Source organism: Globicephala melas, chromosome 4, assembly GCF_963455315.2.
Source record: "Globicephala melas chromosome 4, mGloMel1.2, whole genome shotgun sequence".
NCBI lineage: Eukaryota > Metazoa > Chordata > Mammalia > Artiodactyla > Delphinidae > Globicephala > Globicephala melas.
The window spans coordinates 71,812,406-71,837,581 of NC_083317.1; the positions used below are offsets into that span (position 1 = coordinate 71,812,406).

The 25,176-nt window shown below is 39.2% G+C and overlaps 2 protein-coding genes and 1 long non-coding RNA gene across 12 annotated transcripts in view; 2 read left to right on the forward strand and 1 right to left on the reverse strand.

The window, feature by feature from the left end:
* The window catches only part of LOC132597249 (uncharacterized), a 62,234-nt gene extending 48,430 nt beyond the window's left edge, over positions 1–13,804 (forward strand). The window contains exons 3-5 of the long non-coding RNA XR_009563725.1: positions 9,361–9,488; positions 10,556–10,772; positions 13,667–13,804. This is a non-coding gene — a long non-coding RNA (uncharacterized lncRNA). The remainder of the gene's footprint in view (positions 1–9,360; positions 9,489–10,555; positions 10,773–13,666) is intronic.
* Positions 1–15,848, reverse strand: WDR53 (WD repeat domain 53). Of its 9 annotated transcripts, none has more exons than XR_011377425.1 (4): positions 14,887–14,980; positions 9,216–9,736; positions 1,385–1,559; positions 1–667 (listed from the first exon to the last, which is right to left on the reverse strand). XR_011377425.1 is itself a non-coding variant. In XM_060298223.1 (4 exons), exons 2-4 carry the CDS (start codon positions 9,718–9,720, stop codon positions 645–647), a joined length of 678 nt encoding a protein of 225 aa, XP_060154206.1. In that variant the 5' UTR covers positions 9,721–9,736; positions 14,887–14,980; the 3' UTR covers positions 1–644. The 9 variants fall into 9 exon arrangements, 7 of the variants coding, with proteins under 7 accessions (XP_060154206.1, XP_069901559.1, XP_030715565.1 ...); XM_060298223.1 differs by having other exon boundaries at positions 9,241–9,736; XM_030859705.3 differs by lacking the exon at positions 1–667 and adding an exon at positions 746–1,285 and having other exon boundaries at positions 9,241–9,736.
* The window catches only part of FBXO45 (F-box protein 45), a 13,869-nt gene continuing 3,697 nt past the window's right edge, over positions 15,005–25,176 (forward strand). The window contains exons 1-3 of one of the 2 annotated variants that reach the window (XM_060298224.2): positions 15,005–15,661; positions 21,215–21,571; positions 24,255–24,316. In XM_060298224.2, the coding sequence (XP_060154207.1) occupies positions 15,353–15,661; positions 21,215–21,571; positions 24,255–24,305 (717 nt within the window). In that variant the 5' untranslated portion in view covers positions 15,005–15,352 and the 3' untranslated portion in view covers positions 24,306–24,316. The remainder of the gene's footprint in view (positions 15,662–21,214; positions 21,572–24,254; positions 24,317–25,176) is intronic. The other variant, XM_030859741.3, reaches the window with a different exon arrangement.

The following is a 25,176-nucleotide window of genomic DNA, read 5'->3' on the forward strand; positions in this document are numbered from 1 at the left end:
TATTCCCTTAAGTCAATTTGAGTTTGGTTTCTGTCATCTGCAGCAAACATTCTGACTAAAATTGAGCTTATCAAAGAGTTCTCCACAAACAAGGATAATGGTAACCAACAATCAGAATCTCTCTTTAAACCTTTGAACATAAGAGTAGGCAATTTAAGCAGAAGCTGAAAGAACATGCAGAGAGATCAGCAATCCAGGGCACGATGAAAAGAAAACTTACTCTCTACACAGTCTTGGCTTCTCTTCTCTACCTCTTCTATCTACCTTACATCTTCTGCTTAGTCAGAGTTTCTGCTTATTCATAACTTCAGCTTATTCTTGGTCCCATCAGCATCACAGCCTGGATTGCTTCGTAATATCCTAAACTGATTTGACCTGGAACACTTTTCTTAGAAATGGCAAAAGGTGATTGTCAGGAAAGCCTTCCGGGCTTTACATAGAACAAGCAAGAACAGGTTTCCTCTTTCAACTTGGTAAAGTTCCTCATGACATCCTACGATCAGAAATTACTAATGTTATAACTAATGTGGTGACCATATTTGGATCAGGATGTGGGCTTCCCTACGGCAGGAGGCTTGACAAGACAATGAAGATCCTTTGCAGGTAAGTAATCGTGCCTGCAATTTCTTGCATCCTCAGGTTACTTAACATCTCTGAGTCTTGATTCCTGTGGCAAAAAATGAACAAAGTAACCCACTTCACTGATTTGGAATAAGAAAGGAAACATGTAAAATGGCTGGTACACAATCAGTACTCAGTGAATATTAGTTCTCATTCTCCAAATTTTAATATGTCATTTACTATAACAAGTGTTACCCAATTATCTCCTTTTGCACAAATGTTTTAAAATTTATATGATGGAATGGTATTATTTCCACATATGACAAATAGTTCAAACAAAGAATCAGGATTTTTTTTTAACCCATAAAAAGTTCTGCAGTTTTTCAAATGTTTTATTGGATTTAAAATTCTTTTAAAGGATATACAGATATACAATTAGTTTGATCAGCTACCAATATATTTTGGTATCCCTTTATTTTTGTACTCAAGAGCCAGTTCACTTTTTCTCCATGTTCAATACTTAACTTTGGTAAAATTTTGCCATGTTCGTCTTCACCTGCTGCTGAAGCATGAGTGTTTCCACCCTGCTTGGTATAAGCTGCCCTTTTGGTTTTCTTCTTGTGGGTATGTTTTATAGGACTCTTCTGTTTTTTCTCAACTTCACTGCTTACATCCCACAACATTATCTTCCCATCATTCCCTCCAGTAAGCAGCAAATAGGATTCTGGCAGAAAGCAGACATGGGATACCCCTAAGGTGTGGCCCTTAAATCCCAGTTCCTGTTCACACTTGACTCCCATCACCCTAAAGATTCGAATCTTACCATCTTCTGCACCACAACTAAAAATATTGCCACACGATGCCACAGACACAGAGTGGGCTAGGGCAGGGTTTAGAAGCTGACCAGGTGATTGTGGGTCTTCCATTTCTTCTGTTTCATCCTCCTGCAAATTTGTAATCCAGAGTGGCCGGGCTTTCTGAAGGTTCCACAGCATCACCTTTAAATAAGAGGAAGTTACATAGTTACGGTTCTAGTCAGTTTGTTTAACTAACATGCTTATTCCACTTCTAACAAAATCATCAAAGTAGTCTGAGAATGATTAGTAGGATACATTTCCAGCAATATTAAAAAAAAAATTCAGATGGCACCACGACATGCCAGTGGGATGCAACCCTGGTGCCAAAACTAGAATGCCAGTGGGCAGTAAGGAAGATAGAATTTAGAAAACAATATCCTGAGTAACTTTTGATTAACAAACCCATTAAAGTGTAATCCAAATTCTTAAGCAGATGCCAGTTTCTTTGAGTCATTCTACCCTGATCTCTGCAGGTAAAATTGAAGATTATGAAATTTATTAATTTTCGTCTATGCTTGTTGAAGTAAAAATACCTATCAACTAAATAAACTAAACTAGAATACCACTGAAATCATTTTTATCTGGAATGCTTTTCCTTTCCTTTCACATTACCCAAATTACTCACCCTAGGGGCACAGCTCAAATTGTGTCCCTCTAGGAAGGCTTTCCTAACTATTCCAGCCCCCTTCTCTCCCATATTTAATCCCTGTTCTATTAATTGACATATACTACTAGCTTTTCAGTTTCTTGAGATTTAATTCATCTTTGCTAATGCCTAGCATAGTACCTGGAGAAAAGAGCAGAAATTCTAAACAAGTCTGTTGACTAATTTGACATCCTGGTATACTTAGCTTTTTTTTTTTTTTTAACATCTTTATTGGGATATAATTGCTTTACAATGGTGTGTTAGTTTCTGCTTTATAACAAAGTGAATCAGTTATACGTATACATATGTTCCCATATCTCTTCCCTCTTGTGTCTCCTTCCCTCCCACCCTCCCTATCCCACCCCTCCAGGCGGTCACAAAGCACCGAGCTGATATCCCTGTGCTATGCGGCTGCTTCCCACTAGCTATCTACCTTACGTTTGTTAGTGTATATATGTCCATGCCTCTCTCTCGCTTTGTCACAGCTCACCCTTCCCCCTCCCCATATCCCCAAGTCCATTCTCCAGTAGGTCTGTGTCTTTATTCCTGTCTTACCCCTAGGTTCTTCATGACATTTTTTTTCTTAAATTCCATATATATGTGTTAGCATACGGTATTTGTCTTTCTCTTTCTGACTTACTTCACTCTGTATGACAGACTCTAGATCTATCCACCTCATTACAAATAGCTCAATTTCGTTTCTTTTCATAGCTGAGTAATATTCCATTGTATATATGTGCCACATCTTCTTTAGCCATTCATCCGATGATGGGCACTTAGGTTGTTTCCATCTCCGGGCTATTGTAAATAGAGCTGCAATGAACATTTTGGTACGTGACTCTTTTTGAATTTTGGTTTTCTCAGGGTATATGCCCAGTAGTGGGATTGCTGGGTCATATGGTAGTTCTATTTGTAGTTTTTTAAGGAACCTCCATACTGTTCTCCATAGTGGCTGAACCAATTCACATTCCCACCAGCAGTGCAAGAGTGTTCCCTTTTCTCCACACCCTCTCCAGCATTTATTGTTTCTAGATGTTTTTTTTAAAAATATATTTATTTATTTATTTGGTTGCACTAGGTCTTAGTTGTGGCAGACGGGCTCCTTAGTTGTGGCTCCAGGGCTCCTTAGCTGCAGCACGTGGGCTCATTAGTTGTGGCACGCAAGCTCCCTAGTTGCATCATGCATGTGGAATCTAGTTCCCTGTCCAGGGATAGAACCCAGGCCCCCTGCATTGGGAGCGCAGAGTCCTATCCACTGCGCCACCAGGGAAGTCCTCTAGATGTTTTGATGATGGCCATTCTGACCGATGTGAGATGATATTTCACTGTAGTTTTGATTTGCATTTCTCTAATGATTAATGTTGAGCATTGTTTCATGGGTTTGTTGGCATTCTGTATATCTTCTTTGGAGAAATGTCTATTTAGGTCTTCTGCCCATTTTTGGATTGGGTTGTTTGTTTTTTTGTTATTGAGCTGCATGAGCTGCTTGTAAATTTTGGAAATTAATCCTTTGTCAGTTGCTTCATTTGCAAATATTTTCTCCCATTCTGAGGGTTGTCTTTTGGTCTTGTTTATGGTTTCCTTTGCTGTGCAAAAGCTTTGAAGTTTCATTAGGTCCCATTTGTTTATTTTTGTTTTTATTTCCATTACTCTAGGAGGTGGGTCAAAAAGGATCTTGCTGTGATTTATGTCATAGAGTGTTCTGCCTATGTTTTCCTCTAAGAGTTTGATAGTTTCTGGCCTTACATTTAGGTCTTTAATCCATTTTGAGCTTATTTTTGTGTATGGTGTTAGGGAGTGATCTAATCTCATACTTTTACATGTACCTGTCCAGTTTTCCCAGCACCACTTATTGAAAAGGCTGTCCTTTCTCCACTGTACATTCATGCCTCCTTTATCAAAGATAAGGTGACCATATGTGCGTGGGTTTATCTCTGGGCTTTCTATCCTGTTCCATTGATCTATCTTTCTGTTTTTGTGCCAGTACCATACTGTCTTGATTACTGTAGCTTTGTAGTATAGTCTGAAGTCAGGGAGCCTGATTCCTCCAGCTCCGTTTTTCGTTCTCAAGATTGCTTTGGCTATTTGGAGTCTTTTGTGTTTCCATACAAACTGTGAAATTTTTTGTTCTAGTTCTGTGAAAAATGCCAGTGGTAGCTGATAGGGATTGCATTGAATCTATAGATTCCTTTGGGTAGTAGAGTCATTTTCACAATGTTGATTCTTCCAATCCAAGAACATGGTATATCTCTCCATCTATTTGTATCATCTTTAATTTCTTTCATCAGTGTCTTATAATTTTCTGCATACATGTCTTTTGTCTCCTTAGGTAGGTTTATTCCTAGATATTTTATTCTTTTTGTTGCAATGGTAAATGGGAGTGTTTTCTTGATTTCACTTTCAGATTTTTCATCACTAGTGTATAGGAATGCCAGAGATTTCTGTGCATTAAGTTTGTATCCTGCTACTTTACCAAATTCATTGATTAGCTCTAGTAGTTTTCTGGTAGCATCTTTAGGATTCTCTATGTATAGTATCATGTCATCTGCAAACAGTGACAGTTTTACTTCTTCTTTTCCGATTTGGATTCCTTTTATTTCCTTTTCTTCTCTGATTGCTGTGGCTAAAACTTCCAAAACTATGTTGAATAAGAGTGGTGAGAGTGGGCAACCTTATCTTGTTCCTGATCTTAGTGGAAATGCTTTCAGTTTTTCACCATTGAGAATGATGTTGGCTGTGGGCTTGTCATATATGGCCTTTATTATGTTGAGGAAAGTTCCCTCTATGCCTACTTTCTGCAGGGTTTTTATCATAAATGGGTGTTGAATTTTGTCAAAAGCTTTCTCTGCATCTATTGAGATGATCATATGGTTTTTCTCCTTCAATTTGTTAATATGGTTTATCACATTGATAGATTTGCGTATATTGAAGAATCCTTGCATTCCTAGAATAAACCCCACTTGATCATGGTGTATGATCCTTTTAATGTGCTGTTGGATTCTGTTTGCTAGTACTTTGTTGAGGATTTTTGCATCTATGTTCATCAGTGATATTGGCCTGTAGTTTTCTTTCTTTTTGACATCCTTGTCTGGTTTTGGTATCAAGGTGATGGTGGCCTCGTAGAAGGAATTTGGGAGTGTTCCTCCCTCTGCTATATTTTGGAAGAGTTTGAGAAGGATAGGTGTTAGCTCTTCTCTAAATGTTTGATAGAATTCACCTGTGAAGCCATCTGGTCCTGGGCTTTTGTTTTTTGGAAGATTTTTAATCACAGTTTCAATTTTACTTAGCTTTTTGTTCTTGTTCCCTACCATGATCTTGGACCTACTAAGCGAATTTAAATTAAATGCTAATTAAAAACTGATTAAAACAAAACAATAAACTCTGTGAACTGATTTTACTCTATTATCTAGCAATTTTCTTCCCGTAGCAACCAATTTGAAAAAGAAAATATTCTTCATACTTTCAGAGAAAACAGACAGCTGTATTTTACCCCCTAGTACTATCCCTGAATTATGACTCACAATTTAAAATGGACACTAGGATAAGCATGACCTTCTTTAGTCAAAAGCACAGATCTGAATTGACAAGATTACTACTGTTGATTATATTAAGGATTTGGTTTTCTATTCAAGGTAACTTCCTTTAACTCGGCCTACTTTCAAAAGAAGCAACATCTAGTAACACTTATATTCTGCTTATACTAGGGAAAACACTGAAAATCTCTTTGGATTGGATTTATAACATTATACCAAGAGGCCACCAATTGTTATACATATGGGTGAAGCCAAAATACTACTAAATTGAAATAAAGTAAAATTTTAAAAATAAGAAAATATAACAAAAATGAATGAGTAATAAAACTTGAGGGAATTCCCTAGTGGCACAGTGGTTAAGAATCCACCTGCCAATGCAGGGGATGTGGGTTTGATCCCTGTTCCGGGAAGATCCCACATGCCACGGAACAACTAAGCCCGTGCACCACAACTACTGAGCCTGCACTCTAGAGTCTGTGTGCCACGACTACTGTAGCCCGCGTGCCTAGAGCCCATGCTCCGCAACAAGAGAAGCAACCACAATGAGAAGCCCCGCCCACTGCAACCAAGCCCCTACTCACTGCAACTAGGGAAAGCCCATGTGCAGCAATGAAGCCCCAATGCAGCCAAAAAAAAAAAAAAAAGACATGGCAACAATCTCTATAAAAAACCTGAACACAAGGAAAATGGACATTCCAAAATATACTAGCTTAACTGTATGGCAGGTATCCCCAAATTCTTTTTCACATAGCCCCATAATGCCTGGATTATATTTTCTGCCCTAAGACATCCAAACATGAACTACACCCAAAGTGTTTTCAGCAGCTTAAACATTTTTGTATTTACTTAAATCATCTAAACGTGTTAATAGCCATTTCAAATTGTACCAACCCAGCAGTCATTTCCAAGTGTTGAAGATTCCCAAATTGTTCCTGCCTGGACATTCCCTTTGTACTTCTTTACTCTTCCTAACTGCCCAAGAGTCCAAGGTATCTCACAATTTCTCAACCACCTGATCAAGCAGTATCACCCTAAGCAAGAGAGGTAAGGTATTAAAGGAAAAGAATATTAAAGAAAATTGATTTGAAGGAAAAGTATACAAGCGTTCAGGGCTTAAGGTCCAATAAAACGTCAAAGGGAGAGAAAGTGGACAACTGGCAAATGTTCAGAAGTGAATGCAAGCATATCAAAGTGACCCTGCTCAAAAATTTCTCCTACAAAAACATTCCTTTCCACATAAAAGATTCATTTTCAAGGGGGTAAAAAAAAAGGCTCCTCTACTGTCCCAGTCCTTAAGTTCTGTACTAGAGATCTTTTAAACTCCAGAAAGAACAAACCTTTGAACCATTTATTTTCAAATGTGGAAATGAGAAAGAAAACCAATGTGTATGCTACAGAAATTCATGATGGCTTCAAATTTCCAAAGGTCCTTATAAGAAAAAACTATATTTGAGTGGTGGTACACATGTATTTGTTTAATGTTATTTTTTATACCTTATACATATATTATGACTATTATTTTGGGCCTATTTAATAAAAGATTAAGCAGTCTCAAGTGTCTTAATAAATCATACTTCATTCTTAAGGTCCCTGCCTCTTTGAGTAAGCATTGCCTATTTAATTTTATTTTTTATTTATAAAATTTTATTTATTTATTTATGGCTGCATTGGGTCTTTGTTGCTGCACACGGGTTTTCTCTAGTTGCGGTGAGCGGGGGCTGCTCTTCGTTGCAGTGCGTGGGCTTCTCATTGCAGTGGCTTCTCTTCTTGCAGAGCACAGGCTCTAGGCACACGGGCTCAGTAGTTGTGGCTCTTGGGCTCTAGAGCGCAGGCTCAGCAGTTGTGGTGCATGTGCTTAGTTGTTCCACGGCATGTGGGATCTTCCTGGACCAGGGCTCAAACCCATGTCCCCTGCATTGGCAGGCAGATTCTTAACCACTGTACCACCAAGGAAGCCCACACTGCCTATTTAAACCTATCTAAATCAAAGGGTATAATTTTTATAACTTGTATAATAACAAAGATAGGTGTGTTGAACCCATCTATTTTATGTGGCAATAATTCAATTCCTGCCTTGAGATAAAACACACTTGTTCAGAGAGAAATAACTCATCATTAATCTGATAAGAACTCCCTTCCACTATTATGCCTACATTCTTGGACTCCCCCATAGACTAGCTATTCTTAAGGTTTAGAAAAATACCAGATAACCAGGTTTTAAGAAATACTGATAAATTGGAAGAAATTATAGTTTCAACGTCAGTTAAAGAAGTAATTTTTTAAAAGCCTGGCTGTATTATCTTAGCCACTGTTGTTACATCACAACCCAATGCAGAAGTTAATCTACAGTGTATTTTTAGCAATTCTTGACAGTCAAATCAAAATGCAATTACCAAAAAAAAGAAAAAAAAAAGAAAAGAAATTACCTAAGCCTTCTTCTCACAAAACATTTATTTCCTATACTGTTCTCTAGCAGCTGCCTGCCACTAAACATTCTCATCTAGAACTGGAGGTAAAATGGTAAATTCTGGGTGCCTGCTTCTTATCTAATCTGTGATTGCTGCACACCTAATTGTTTATTGCCATGCCTAGTAGTTAATGAACCAGTGATTGAAAACTGGTATAGCTTAAGGATGAAAGAATGACTAGTCAAAGAGACACTGTACAATCTGCCTACTTAAAACAGATATCTGACTGGTTGTGTAGGTCTTTCTGCCCAACCAAGTAAGCAGATTATCTCCACTAGGACAGAAAATGTAGGAGGTTTATTAAAGTTTTGGACAAGACCTAGGAGTAGAAAAGGAGTTTAGAGGTTATGGGGTCACTAAGCCTTGTAGGTATAAATGATTCTCAATAGAGGCACTACAAATTTTTGGTCGGACAATTCTTTATTGTTTAGGGGCTGCCCCAGCACTGCAGGACAACTACCAATTCTTCCTACTAAATGCCAATAGTTTGGGAGGAGGGGCTGGCAGTCATAGTGACAACAACTAAAATTAGCCTCATTATTTCTAAATTATAAGGAGGTGTGGAGGGTAGAGGAGGGAATGGTAAAGACCACTGGCCAAGAAGTGGCCACAAGTCTTAGAAGATACTAATATATAGTTGGGAATGTAGATTAAATGCCTAGAACAGTGCTGGGGGAGCCCGTAAACAATAAAGCAGTGGGAAGTAGTAAATGTAAAGCAGTGGGAAGTAGTAAATGCTCACCAAAGAGAAGCCATGACTATTCTCACTCCAGTGATTTTTAGAGTAAAAACAATAATAGATCCAGGCCCTCCAACTTTTTTTTTTTTTAAACAACAGACTTTGTAGAGAGTGGGTGATAAACTCTGACTTTAGCATGACTTTGTTTAAACAGATGTTTAAAATCAAATATTTGAATTCTCATGTTTTAGGAATGTCTTAAAGCATAGAGAAAGGAACAGTAAAAGATTAATAATTACTCTGTGAATAAAATCTACTAAACTTTGTCAAGTTAGCATTAAACATGCAGTAGAAGTAAAGCTTATGGTTCATAAAATACATAAGACATGTTAGTAGAGAATAGAAAATGGAAAGATATATTTAGCCCAATTAATAATTTGATTCTGTTACCAAATTGCATCTAGAAATTACCCAAGTACTCTCTGCAAGACATCACCTGCATATCCAGTCCACATGACACCAGGCTCTGAGGTCTTTGAGGCCGAAAAGCTACAGAAGAACAGATATTGGAATGTCTCTTCAGTGATCTGCTAACTTTCTTATTTTCCAAGTCTAGGATTTTGATTGTTCCGGAGTCATCAGCAGAAGCCAGAAGGTTTTCAGTTTCATTCAGTGAAACACAGTTGATTTCTTCTTCATTCGCATGAAAATCGTCCAAGGATCCTTTGAGAGACCTGACATCCAGTATGCTAATGGTTTCTCCATGTGAGGCATAGAGCTTGGTGGGGCAGGAGGGAGCGAATAAGACACTGGTAACATCGTCTGCCCCTTGGAAGCGTGTGTGTCCTAATGGAGTCCCATCTTCACCCCAAACCATGAGATCTCCACCTTCTGCTCCAGAAGCCACTAGCCCTTCTTGACTTGCATTCAGGCAGAGAACAGGAGAAAAATGTCCACCAGTCCACTTGACTGCCATAATGGCTCAGGTGACTCTGTGAAGAAGGGGGAAAAATTATAATCTCGTGTTTTATCTAAGAACTTCACGAGAGACATATTCAATAAGCAGTATTTCATTTAAATATTAAAAGACATCTAAAAAACTCAATCAATAAAAAAAGACATTTGAAAATCAAGCCTACAAAGCCTAGTTGAACACAAGATTGTGGTGCACCTGGCTGGCACATGCCTACATGGGCTTTCCTTGCCATCAGGGGCACAGGTAAGCCTGGTCCTCCAGCCTTTGATGTGAGGCTCACATAAGAATAAACAATAAATATATTTATTTTAAATTAAGAAAAATCCTTTTGAAGAAAGGGCTGCACAATCATCAGGTTATATCCTTTATCTGAATAATGTTTATAGAGAATGAGCCCTGGAACTAGACTCTCTGGGTTTGAATAGCTCTATTACCTATCAGCTGGGCAACTTTGGGCACATTGCTGAATCTCTAATTCACTTTCATTCTCGATAAAATGGGGGTAATAATAACATCCATTTCACAGGATCAGATCGGATTAAATGACATAATAAATGTCAAGCACATATAACAGTGCCTGGTACATAATGAGGGCTCAACAAATATTACCACTGTCACTTTTCTTACTTTTATTAGGCTAGTCAAAGTGGCATCATATATACTACACAAATGGTCCTCAAAGTATAGTCTCCAGGAGCATTAGCACCACCTAGGAACTTGTTAGAAATATAAATTGTTGGACCCCACTCTAGACCCACTGAATCAAAACTCTGGGGTTGGCACCCAGCAATGTGTTTTTTGTTTTGTTTCGTTTTGTTTTGTTTTGTTTTTTCAGTACGCGGGCCCCTCACTGCTGCGGCCTCTCCCGTTGCGGAGCACAGGCTCCGGACGCACAGGCTCAGCGGCCATGGCTAACGCACCCAGCCGCTCCACGGCATGTGGGATCTTCCCGGACCGGGGCACGAACCCGTGTCCCCTGCAACGGCAGGAGGACTCTCAACCACTGCGCCACCAGAGAAGCCCCCAGCAATGTGTTTTAACGAGCCCTCCAGGTGATTCTGATGTATGCTAGAATTTGAGAACCTGTACTACACCAGTAATCATCAGGGGAACTGGTTAAAAATGCAAACCCTTGGGTCTTACCATCGGAGACTAATTCAGTACATTATTTAATTTTATTCTCAAAACAACACTTCTGATTGGTAAATATTATTCCATTTTACAGGTAATAAAACTGAGTCTCAGAAATGTTAAATAATTTTCCCAAAGTCACCTGGCTCTTAGGATTTGTACTTGGGATCTAATATAAAGGTATCCTAAACTTCTAAACAATGAAGACCTTTTTCTAACAATTCTACTTGACAACAGGTTTAACTTGTTAGTATTCTTTGAAAGTGCAGAAAACGATTATTAGAAAGCTGCTAATAATTCATTATTGCTTCTAAATATATTCACATATTTTTAATCACATTATCACCTACTTGAACTTATATAACAGTAGTACTTATGTGCAAAATTTAGTTTCCTGATACGCTAGGCAGCCTGTATCTATAATTGTAACTGCCACATAATACTACCCCCTCTCGTAACTACCTCCTGTGCAAAGCGAAAAAGGAAATAGGGGCAATTTCTACAACTCTAAGTGGTCAAAAGGAAGCAAACAAATCTATCTAGATAAATTTAATTTTTCATTCCACAAGACAAGGGAGAATTTATCTAGTAAGAAACTGCCATAGTTGCTTTACTATTTTCAGATACAGTACCTGAATTTAGTTCAATTGTACAGAGATAAATTTCCTAAAATTCTTTTGAAAATAATTTTAAAATAATCTGGTGATCTGCCTAAAATTTCTATTCCCAACACAAAGGTTATTTCCTCCACTTTTAGCCACACACACAAACAAAATCACTAACTAGACTGCAAAAAATCACCAATCTAATAGTAATCGAAGTAACAGAAACAAGATCACAAAATCAGCAATTTTCATACAGATAAAATGGAAAAAAGACAAAAAGATACATTTTTAAATTTCAGCAGAAGCACTCAATTAGTAAACAGAGGAAACTAATTAAATAGAGACTGAAACAAGTTTTAAAGGAGAGGTTTGGAGAGGAAATAACTCAAAGGAAGATAAAGACAGGGAACTCTGGTGGTTTGATTTTTGCCAACAAGTACTGAAATAGTAGTTAAATAACAAAGACTTTTGCCAAATGTTCCAGATAAACCAAGGAAAAAGGACACTTAACACAATTTAAAATGAAAGGTATTAATATTATTTAGGCTTAGGAACTGTCATTTGTGGTGACTACTGACTTATGATAAATACAATATCCTACCTTAAAATATGAAATTTGAATTAATCACTGAAAAGTTACAAATAGTTTTATTTAACTCTGTCATGAATCTTTAGGGTATTGACCACTTATTTCCTAAGTCAGAGTTTTAATTTTTCTACAATGAATTAACTTTAAAGTCCAGAAGTCTGCCCCCTACAGCTTTAGGATTTTGTGTCCATATAGGTTTTGGATCCCTGTTGGGATATATTAGGTTTTTGCTAAGACAAGAATAAGGCAGGGTTTCTAGTACTTCTATTTCTCCATCACTAATCTACTCACAAGGGACCTAAGTAAATGCTGACAAGCAGACAAAAGTTTTAGCAGGTTTTCTTCCTAATATAACTCTTTTCCAGAAAAGATTAACTCAATTTTAAAGATACATTTGGTTAAACTCCACCCCAAAGTGTGAGAAGTTAGGCAATAAATGAATTTTGTATTTAAAGAGACTATTATAGACAACACCACAGTTCCTGTAAATTTTTCCATAATGGAAGCAGTAGTAACTCTTGGACTGTTATTCTCACAAGTCCAAGGTCAGCTCTACCTTAACCTCTATGCACCAGAGTAAAGAGCAAATTAAACTTCTAATCTCTACACCACGTGGATGATATTCACGATCACCTAGCTAGTCAGAAAAATTAAAATAGAGACCTATTATGTGGAATGTTAGGAAAAAGAGTTGGGAAAGCCCCAGAAATCCATACATTCTGAGGCTTTTAATTTTATCATGCAGAGTATTGATCAGGGATTCAACGAGAGCCCCCCAGATCACCTGTTTACTTAGTCTACAAAATTAAAATTATTTGTTATTATTTGAAACACATTTGAAGATCACCATCAAAAAGTGTTAAACAATCAGACTGCTGCGGTACGAGGTAGCGGGAAAAATTAACTACATATGGGTTAAATCAAAATAATCTTTCAGAAATGAGTTGGCAAGCCACTGTTTCTTGTTTTTCTTTTACTGGGACTGGAAAGCCTACCTGGAAATAGCTAAGTGCCACTATCCCCACACTCAGGTATCAAGTCAACTAGCTTTTCTCTTAGGTAGATGACTAAAGGGTCAAGCACGGTAATTAATCATATCCCAGTGTGAATTAGTTTAATTAGATACTGGATTCCTTCCTTCTTACACCTAATGAGATCATGGAGTGAGAGGGGGCGAGGAAGGTGGGGTACTATGAGAACATTTTTATAAAGGGTGCGGTGCAAAGATGGAAGTTCTAAACAGTGAGAGGGCAGAAAAAGGGTACTGAGCATGGCGGAGGGGACATGATCAGGAGGGTGATGAGCAGGCAAGAAAGAAAAGGAGGTAGTGATAAAGGAAATCTTTTCCTACTTTGAAATCCTACCTGGGCCACTTGGGGGGTACTTTGCCACAAAAAGTCACCTCACTGAGTGGACAAGATGTGCCAGAATTATTTCATCAGATCCTTCAAAGGCTCTACCTCACACTATGGCAGACAGGATAGAGGGCAATGTCTTTAATAACTGAATGCTCTCTACTCTAAACACTTACTCCTGTCATACCTCCATGTATCCATTTGTCCTTTTCAAGTGTCTGTGCCTTTAAAGCTATTCATTCTGTCTGTTCTTTGTCCCCTTCTAGGATGGACTGACTCTACTTATCCTTGAAGCTGTAAAAGAAACTTCAGTGCCTTTCCAGACAAATCTTGGACCGTCTTCCTTTGATGGCTGAAAGCTGAAAAATGAATAATAAATAAAACTCCGAAGCCTGAGATCTAAATAATGTGATAGTCACTATCACTGTAATAAGTATAGGTCAACTTTTCTTGACATGTTTGAGTTTTCCAAAGTTGGTCTCGATGTGGAGAAGCTAGACAGCAACCGAAGTGGCTGAAGGGCTGTGGTACTGTCACTAGTAAGAATGAAAAGAATCTGGGTTACTAAGCTTGGAGGAAAAAACATCTGGGAAGAAGGGACTGGCAAGTAATAACCAAACACCACCCATCAGAGAGTAGAGATGGTAGGTGCTGTTCTTTTGTTTTTACTGGAGAACAAGAAATTGACTATACACAGCAAGGGAGCTTTTGGAAAGATTCCTTACTACGTAAAGGCAAGACAGTGGAATTGACTACTAAAGGAATCTGTGAAACCTATCATTATAATAATTATCTCATAGTTGTTTAGAGAGTTATATAAACACCCCTGTAAAGGGCCTCAGTAGGTTGCCTGGCTTACATGATAGATATTATTTTCTCGTACCAAGCATTCTTTAAAGGCTGTCAGAAAACGTTCTGGCCACCTAGGAAAACGCAATATGACTAAATAATGCTGAAACTCTTTCCCTTCCAAGAAGCCTTCTATAATTATAGCCTCCATGTCATTCTCCCTATTGGAATGTCTCATTAGTTAAAAACACACTGCTTTAATTCGCCTACCAATCGTGGGTTAGTAGGAAAGACTAGGAAAAGCCACATTTTGTCCAAAAGAATGTAGCACTTAATAAGCACTTAAACGGCACTTTAAGGTTATCCAAACACTGGGGGGTGGGGGGGTGGGGAAGGTGTTCAAATGTGGCGACCTCACATGCTGTATATACGCTGGGACACACGTTCTGATAAGCACTGATACTAAGAGAGAACAAGAGGGCCTGACCAGAAAAACACGACCTCACCTGCCGAAGGACTGGCTAATAAGGAGAGGGAAATTTCATGCGTTAGATTGGAAAGGTGAAGCAGGGACCCAAATGACTCAGCGAAAACTTATAGGAAAAGTGGTCCAGAAAAGCCGACGCGAAACCACTAGATTAAAAAAGAGAAAAGGCACCGGAGGATAGCCCGGAACCCACCGGCGATAGCCTCATACCTGCGCTTCCAGCTTCTCTCCTAGGCGCCAGGTGATGACCTCACCCGTGGGCGCCCAATCCCATCTAGCGTAGTGGGGGGAGACGCCTCAGCCAAACAGTCACATCCGGGGCCGAGAGGAACCGCGCGAGCTGGGCGTGCGCCCTTGCTTCGTGCCCTCAACCCGCATGGCGGAGGCACGGGCGCGCCGCCGGGAGGCCGTGCGAGTCGGGCCGTTCCGGCGCCCGCGCTGAGCCGCGGGGGAGGGGCGGGGGACGCCCGTGCGGCCGGTGCGTCTGCCCTCAGTGAGGCGGGGCGCGTGGCGGACGCCCCCGGGCAGGGGCGGGAGTGGTGGAGGGGCCGGACGGTAGTCTGTGAAAGGGGCGGTGAGCGAACTGCTCCTGTCTCAAGGCGAGGCTTGGCCTCCGGAGCAGAGACGGGGGGAAGCGGCGGCGGCGGCAGCGGCCCTCGGGCCGGCTGTTGAGGCGATGGCGGCGCCGGCCCCGGGGGCTGGGGCAGCCTCGGGAGGCGCTGGCTGTAGCGGTGGCGGCGGCGCGGGCGCCGGCTCCGGGGCCGCCGGGGCCGGGGGCCGGCTGCCCAGCCGGGTGCTGGAGTTGGTGTTCTCCTACCTGGAGCTGTCCGAGCTGCGGAGCTGCGCCCTGGTGTGCAAGCACTGGTACCGCTGCCTGCACGGCGATGAGAACAGCGAGGTGTGGCGGAGCCTGTGCGCCCGCAGCTTGGCAGAGGAGGCTTTGCGCACGGACATCCTCTGCAACCTGCCGAGCTACAAGGCCAAGGTGAGGGAGCCCCGCGCCACGCCGCTGCCCCCGGTCCCGCTTGTCCGGGCCGCTCTCAGTGCTTCTCAGCTAAGCTTTTGAGTCGGAAGCCTCGCCTCACTATCCCGCCTTTCCACCGCTCCAGTCAATACCTTACCTTACCTCCCCGCGCCATGGAGATCCTCTTCTCTTTGGGTTGAAGTTCTGCTCCTTAACCCACCCCACTTCCGCGATACACTTTTTGAAGGGCCAGGTGGTTTCCCATCCCTGGTTTCCGTCACTCATTCTACTTTCCACAGTCTTTACCCTTAAAAACAGACCACCTCATTGTTGTAGGTTTCAATACTCATCCTATTTTTCTCCCTGCCCTTTATTAAATCACCTTGGCTGCCTTAACATCGGCTTAGTTTCTCAGATCTTTGCTTTCACCGCACCTTTTCCAAGCTCTGATTTATAACTATCTTTTCTTTATTTTTGACCAAGCACTCTTTAATTCCCTCCACTATGTTACAGGCTTATAAATGAGTGTGGTCCAAGGCATCGTGCTGACTTTCAACATAGAGGCTTTAATAGAACATCCTCCCATCGGCACCACTTAACAGTCATAATACTGCCATGTCCCACTATTATTAGCTACTTCCTTGCCACCTTTTTCGTAGTTCCACCTTGGTGTTGTGTCTCTTATGTTCTATTTGTCATCTAACATGCTGATTCCATTTTTGCTGCCTTTTTTCCCCTGCCAGATTCTTGTGATTAGTCTTGCTTTCATATGCAAGTAAAAATGTCAAGTAGCAGATAATGGTAGGACTGAGAGGATTCTTCAAGCAATATAAATAAAAGGCCTTAAACTTGGGTTCAGTTTGGATGGAAACAGCTCTTCAGAATAGCAGTCACCAAGAGCATATATGAGACAGGATGAAGTCTGACCTAGAATATGGTAAACATAAAAATACATTAACAACTAAAAAGGGAAAACATACCTTTTTAATGCTAGACTGCCAGTGGGGCCAGAATAAGGAGTAAATTTTTTTTCCATGTGAAATAGATGTAAAATGTATTCTTCTGTAATAAAACAGGTTTTAGTTTAATAAGATAAGGAATATCGCTTTTAATATGTCAACTGTGAAGTTGTTTTTCTATTAAATGAAATAATGTTAATTTGCGAGGACAGTATTTGTACATGGTAGATTCTCAATGGATACTAGCTGTAATTCATATAGTAGAGTGCAGTAGATTGCAGTTTTGTCTTACTGTGCCTGATAAACCTGTAGATTTCATGAGTCTTATTTTTTACTTTTCCATAAAGTTTATTGTTTTTACTTATTTTAAATTAAGACATTTTTGTAATTGGTCTGTAATAGTCATGTTCACATGATTCAAGATTCATATAATAATATGTAATAGATAATGTATTCATGTGAAGAATACATGATTCAAAAGAAGCAAAGTGATATAAAGCAAAATGTCTTCCTTTTGTCCTTATACCACCGCCATCCAGGTTGGAGGCAACCTATGTTACCTATTTCTTCTGTATCCTTCCAGAGATACTTCAGGTTTCATAAGTTTTTAATACTTTGTATGCCTTTGTACTACTTGCACTATAGGTATTATAGACCTGTACTAATCACATGTACATTCAGATATTGCAGGACTTTTCTTGAATATCTTGAAGATAAAAGATTAATTCAGAAGGAGTCATATAGCCTAGTAGGGACGTCTTCAGTCTAGTAGAGGAGAAAAAAATGTATAGAAATAACTAGTGATAATTAGTTAGAAATGGTAGAAATTGTTGCTAACTGTTAGAGATATAAATATATATATATACTAGAAGTTTACTGAAAGAGATTTACAAGTTGAGTGGATGATTGTAGAAGGTTTGGGGTTGAGATTGTATTTGAGCTGAACTTTAAAGATGGGGAGAATGTGAACATTTTACTAAGAGGAAGTACCCTGAACAAAATCAAGGCAATGGAAAGCAGAGGGTTTGTACAGCATATATTTTTATTTAAAAAAATATGAATGTTAGGCACTATGCTCAGTTTTGCAGATGCAATGGTGAATAAAAACAGATACAGACTCTTATGGGTGCCTTGCCATATGGCACTTACAATCTAGTGCGGGGAAGTGGGTATTAATCAAATAGTCACACAGTTGTAAAATTGCATTTGTGTTAAGTCCTACGAAGGATGGATACATGATGCTCTGAATGTCAGTAATGGAGAATTTGAACTAAGTAGGGAGGTCAGGGAAGGCTTTCTCTGAGGAAATAATGCATGAACTGAGACCTGAATGATAAGGATAAATAGGCCAGAGAGAGAGAAGAGCCTTCCAGGAAGGAACCTGATGAGTATGAGGGACAGAAAATAATCAATGTGGCTGGAGCATAGACAGCAAAAGTGAGGCACGTTTGAGAAAGATGGAAGAGGTGGACTGGGGCCAAACAAAAGGAAGCCATTTTAAATTGTAAGCAAAAGGGGGTTAGGAGTGTGGGGATTGGTGATGTGATATTTTTCCATTTTTTAGAGGTTATTCAAACTTAAGAATGGAGAACAGGTTGGAGGGGGACCTTAGAAATATGAGTATTAGGAAGTATGTAGTAAAAGAGATGGGGAGAAATTTAGAATAAATTTAGGAAATAAAATCTACAGGACTTGGCAATAGATTTGAAATAGGGGGGAGGAAGAGGGAGGTGCTCAGGATGACTCCTAGGTATCTGGCTTATATGATATAGGGATTACCTGGGCTAGATTTTGGATGAATAACAATGAGTTCAGTTTTGGTAGAACAGAGTTTACAGTGTTTTTAAGACATCCAAGAGTTTTCAGATAGGCATCTGTTACAATTTGTAGCTTGGAGGAAAGGCTAAAGATATAAAATAGTTTAGTTAGATTGAATTGTGATAGGAAATATGATTGTAAAGTTAAGCTGAAACTAGATATATCATGGAGGTCCTTGACATACAGCCTTCAGTCTGTAGTTTGGGCTTTGTCTTACAGCTGGAAAACACAGAAATTTGAACAAAGGAGGGACGAAGTAAGAGCTGTGCTTTAGAGAAACCAGTCCATAAGGTAAATTCAGGAAGGCAGGGGTTGGTGCCTATACCAGAGGTACTTAAGACCAGAACAAGTATATAGAGAAGAGAAGGGGGTGGCTGGGAGAGGAATTGCAAGAAAACAAGTCCACATAGGTGGACAGCTGACTGGGTGAGGTGTGTTGAAGAAGAAGGAAGGGTCAAATAGGATTTCCAGGGAGCCTGGGTAACTGAGAAAATGATGAGAACAGGCTTGGGATAGCATAAAACTGGAAAGTATTTGGAGTTGTCAATCTAATTAGGATTTGTCTTCTTTTTTTCATTTTGCGGTACGCGGGCCCCTCACTGCTGCGGCCTCTCCCGCTGCGGAGCACAGGCTCCAGACGCGCAGGCTCAGCGGCATGGCTCACGGGCCCAGCCGCTCCGCCGCATGTGGGATCTTCCCGGACCAGGGCACGAATCCGTGTCCCGTGCATCGGCAGGCAGACTCTCAACCACTGCACCACCAGTGAAGCCCCTAGGATTTGTCTTCTTTTTAAAAGTTCATGTTTTACATATTACCAAGTAACATCAGTTATTCCAGTCATACTTGGCATCTAGCTATAATTGTCTAAATTTCAGACTTACATCCTAAACTAGGTTTTAAAGCTGTTTGCTATAATGCAAAATCCAGGTTACGCATGAGACTGTGTAGCAAGAACTATAGATTGTTTTTATTTATTTGTGTATTTATTTTTCCATTTTATCTGATTTTTCACATTATCTCTAAAAGATAAGGACACTTAATCACAATACCATTAGTACATCTAAATTATAAAGAAATTAATGATAATTCCTTTATATAAAAAGTTTGGTGTTCAAATTTCCAATTGTCTCATAAATGTCAAATGTTATATCTTTAATTTTCAGTTTATTTAAGCAAGATCTATACAAAGTTCCCATGACAAACAGTTGATATGTCTTTTAAGGCTATTTTAGTCTACAGATACACCCTCCATCTCTCTCACCTCTTACCCCGGCAGTTTATTTGTTGAAGAAACCAGGTTGTTTACCCTGTAGAGAGGTTCCCTCAATCTGGATTTTGCTGATTTCATTCCCATGGTGTTGCTTAACATGCTTTCTGTCCTCTGTATTTCCTATAGAAGTTTGATCAATTTAGGTTAGATTAGATTTTTTTCAAGATATGTTTTACTAGAGTCAAATGGTTGAGGTGTGTACAGCACTTTTAGGTGCTTAAAAGTGTGTTATAATAAGAACAGATCGGAAAAAATTTAGGTATACTTCAGGTTTACATCCTGTTTATGAAAATATGGGATACCTGAACCAAGGAGGTTTTTTGTTTTTGTTTTAATCTGTCCTCTGGAGTACAACAATTAAACAGTGAAGTACTTGCTAATGGTAAATGAGAACTGGATGAGGGGACTGGATGCTTGACTTCTCTTTGGGGCTCTTGTGCTAACTACCTGTTGACTTTACGCCTGTGTCCCCATCCCTGAGTTGAAGTAGGTGAACTTTAACGTCTTTCCTAATGCTGAAATTCTGTGATTCTGGAGTTGATTTCTCAGGTTAACTAAAGCAATAGGTCCCAGCCTTCAGCTGCTTTTGGGTTGTTTGAGTAAAGAAGGGATTTTCTAAAAAACGTACAAACTAAAACCTATAAATTATTAAAACATGAGAGAATGTTATTATTTGTACAGAGTAGCAATTTTCATATTGTCTTTATTTTGGAAACTTAAAAAACTGGTGATTACTGAAGGTCAACTATCCTGTCCTGCCAGTGGTAGCTGCTGTTAATGACTATCTCTTTATAAATTTTAGTGATTGAATTTATGCTATCTAGGGGATTATTTGATTTGGTAAAATGAGAGTGGTGATGTCTCAGTGTATGAGTAATACCTAGCAAGGAGGCTGAGGATCTAAGATAGTTTGTGGTTATTAAAATTTTTCATAAACTCTAGAGCTGATATGCCTAAGTTCTTTAGTTTACTTAAAATACAATTCTTTTTGGTGGCAGCATTGCCAACACGAAAACTGTGCATATCTTAACTTTTTAATGTAAAAATATCGAATATAAACAAGAGTATAGAAAATAACCTCCCTATACCCATCACGAAGCTTTACCAGTGATTAATTCATGGGCAGTCTACTTTCATGTCTACCCTGCCCACTCTCCCATTCCACTCCTGGATATTTCAAAGCAATTCCCAGATATGTCACCCATAAACATTTCAGTACTATCTCTAAAATATAAGGATTCTTGTGTATATCTTTTGATGTGTTAAGAAGTCTATTTGGAGAAATTATACTGTGGTTTAGAATTTTAGTCAATAATGAAACAGCTGGCAGCTTTATTTTTAATGTTGCATAATTTATTATGTTAGGATCCCATGCTGAAACGTGAGCCATTTTTGAGAAATAATTATTGTATTACTTAAAATATATAACTTTATTGTTTAAAAACATGTAGCCTAAAGTTTGGGTACTTTTTAATGTTTAAGAAAAATTAAATTTCTATTTCTTTTGTGTGCTTTCCATCTTTTCAGATACGTGCTTTCCAACATGCTTTCAGCACTAACGACTGCTCCAGGAATGTCTACATTAAGAAGAATGGCTTTACTTTACATCGAAACCCCATCGCTCAGAGCACTGATGGTGCAAGGACCAAGATTGGTTTCAGTGAGGGCCGCCATGCATGGGAAGTGTGGTGGGAGGGCCCTCTGGGCACTGTGGCAGTGATTGGAATTGCCACAAAACGGGCCCCCATGCAATGCCAAGGTTATGTGGCATTGCTGGGCAGTGATGACCAGAGCTGGGGCTGGAATCTAGTGGACAATAATCTACTACATAATGGAGAAGTCAATGGCAGTTTTCCACAATGCAACAATGCACCAAAATATCAGGTGAGGAACTGGCTTAATTTGTTTTAAATTTACAAAATTTTATATAGCAGCATTATTTGTCTTTTTGGTAACTTTTAAATAAATAGTGTAACTGGCCTTTTTGGCTACTCTGACAATAATCTTTAGTATCTCAATATTTGTTTCCTAATACATATTCAATCTGAGCAATCTGTCTTTAAATCAGGTTGGCAAACTTTTTCTATACAGGGCCAGATAGTAAATATTTTAGGCTTTGTTGTCCATACTGTGTCTCACAACTGTGTAACTATGTTGTTATAGCACAAAAGCAGCCGTGAATTATGTAAATGAATGAGCATAGCTGTATTCCAGTAAAACCTTATTTATAGACTGCAAGCCAGATTTGGCCCAGGGGCCATAGTTTGCCAACTTGTGCTTTGGATTGTAATCTTTCTTATATCATGCACATCCAAATTTACTTTTTCTGGATACCTCACCCCCTCACCCCCACAAATGCACCTGTGTGCATGTGCATACATACTTACCCTCTGCTACTTATTAATCTAGATTGTATTTAAAGCGTCTGGAGGTGTCAGCAATTTCCATAAACATAGGTGAGTTCAGGCACACTACTGCCTATTTATTTATTTGGCCACCCCACGCGGCATGCGGGATCTTAGGTCTCTGATCAGGGATCGAACCTGTGCCCCCTGCAGTGGAAGCATGGAGTCTTACCACTGGACCGCCAGGGAAGTCCCAAACTACTACATTTAAAAATTCTTTTTAAAAAAACTATTTATTTATTTATTTGACTGCATCAGGTGTTAGTTGCGGCACGCAGATTTTTCGTCGTGGCGTGCGGGCTTCGTGGTCCCACGGCATATGTGAGATCTTAGTTCCCTGACCAGGGATCAAACCTGGGTCCCCAGCATTGGAAGGCAGATTCTTAACCACTGGACCATCAGCAAAGTCCCTAAAAATTCTTAGCCTTAAGCCATACTCACTTGATTCTAGGGTCATAATTATAGTTCCTATTTGTAAAAGCTATATGATTACCATAGATTCAGCAGAGTGTAAAAAATAATAATCTGATAAGAACTTGGAAATTTTAAGGAATTATAGATAGTACATTTCAGAGGAACATGTGGTTTGAAAGCTCTAGCCTCAGTAATGACCTCAAGTGAGACATAATAAAGTAGAAGAACTAAAATATATCTCATTTCCTGATGTATAAAAGCCTGGAAGGATTTTCTTTCATAGAATCCTTTCCTTACTGTCCTTTCAGGCTCTGCAAATGCCCTAAGGAGAACGGATTAATAATCATTGAAGATAAAGACCTATGACTAACCTTGTGACTTTGTAGTGAAAGTCCTTTATTCTTTATTTTTCAGAGAACATACTCTGTATGATTTCAGTCCCTTTAAATTTATTGCAGCATGTTTTATTCCCAGCATATGGTTTACCTTGATAAATGTCTATGTATGCTTGAATATATATTCTGTTGGATGGAATAATCTATTAAGGACAGCTAGGTCAAATTGGTTGGTAGTGTATAAGTCTTCTATCTGCTTTCTGTATTTTCTTTCTACTTGTCCTTTCATTTACTAAGGAGTATTAAAATCTCCAACTATAGTTGCTGATTTATCTATCTCTTCTTCCAGTTTTGTCACTTTTTGCTTCATGTGTTTTGGAACTGTTATTAGGTGCATATACATTTAAAATTGTTATTTCTACCTACCTGGTTAACTCTTTTATCATTATGAAATGACCTTCTTTGACTCTAGTAATATTCCTTGTCTTTACGTCTATTTTGTCTGATATCAATAAAGCCAATCCAACTTTCTTATGCTTACTATCGCAAAGTACCTCTTTTCCCTCATCCTTTTACTTTTAGACTGTCTTTGTATTTAAAGTGGGTCCCCCAGACAGCATGTAATTGGATCTTGCTTTTTATCTAACCCAGTCTCTTGATTTGAGTAGTTAGTCCATTTATATTTAATGTAATTGTTGGACTGCTTGATATCATCCTTGTTTCTGTGCCTCTGAAGCTGTGTTCTTTTTTTCTCTCTGTTTCTTGGATTCGTTACTTTCTGTTGTTCTGTCTTCAAGTTCATAGATTTTTTTCTTCCTGTCATTTGAACTCTGCTATTGAGCCAGGCTAGTGAATTTTGGTTATTGTGCCCCTCAGTTCTAAAATTTTCATTTTTATAGTTTCCATTTCTCTACTGAGATCTCTATTTGTTCATTTATTAATACTATATTTTTCTTTAATTCTTTGGGTATATTTTATAACTACTTTAAGTCTTTGCCAAATCCAGTATCTAAGGCCCACTTGGAGTCTGTTTCTACTGACTGCTTTTTTCTCCATGAGTATGAGTTACACTTTCCTGTTTCTTTTTGTATCCAGTCATTTTTTAAATGAAAATTGGACATGGTAGATAATATATAGTAGTGACTCTGGAATGTTTTGTTTCTTTAGAAGCTACTTTGTACTTCTGAAAACTGTAGGTTTTCTTGTTCTAGTAGGCAGTTAACTTGCCTGCACTGAAACTATACAGCAGCTTATGTCTTTATTCAGTTTTTTTGGCCTCTAACTGCTACTTTTTCTGCCTGGTTCCCTGGGGGTTTCCCCTGTGTTTGTGTAATATAGTCATCACATGAGGATTTGGGCAGAGTTTATTTTCAGATTTTGGGGCTCATCCTCTTTGTGGTTTTTTGCTTGCAGAGTTCCTCTAAGTTTCCAGTTGCTCTGCTGTCTCCAAATTTTGTCCTCTGACACCTAAAACTGTAAGACTGTCTTTCTGCTCTCTGTGCTATGTGTATGTATGCTGTATGCTCAAACGTAAAGCAAACTTGCAGATTTCACTTGGAGTGGTTCTATTTTGTTATTTTCATCTTCTGTAAAACAGGGATAACTCCTAGGATTGATATGAGAATTAAATGAGATAATGTAAAATCACTCAACAATACTCATGAAAATATTAGCTTTTATTTCCTTTTTTTTTTTTTGCGGTACATGGGCCTCTCACCGCTGCGGCCCCTCCCGCCGTGGAGCACAGGCTCCGGACGCGCAGCCCCAGCGGCCATGGCTCACGGGCCCAGCCGCTCCGCGGCATGCGGCATCCTCCCGGACTGGGGCACAAAGCCGCGTCCCCCGCATCGGCAGGTGGACCCTCAACCACTGCGCCACCAGGGAAGCCCCTAGCTTTTATTTCTGATTTTTGCTGTTGTTCGTGTTTTGTTTGTAACAGTAGTGATGATGGTGATTTGGAGGTTCTTAAAATGGGGTTAATCTGTGAGTTGGGCAGAGGGAGAGGAAAAAGTAGATGTTGGTAGTTATTTGTGATAGGAAATACAATGAAGGAAAGTAATGATAGCAGCAGGGGATATCATAATTTGGAAGTATTAAATTATGGTGTTTTGATTGCAAATGTTAGGACTTTCTGCCTCCAAGTATATAGATGCAACAGCCTTTAATACATGCAAATTATAAGGATAAACATGCTCTTTCTTTGTTTACTTTTCCAAATGGGAAAAGAAATGGGTAATTGTGCTTCCAGTTTAGTTTAACAATCAGTACTGCTATTCTTATAACAAACTGGTGTTTCAGAGTAGTGGACCACAAAGTGATTGTTTAATAAGCCTAT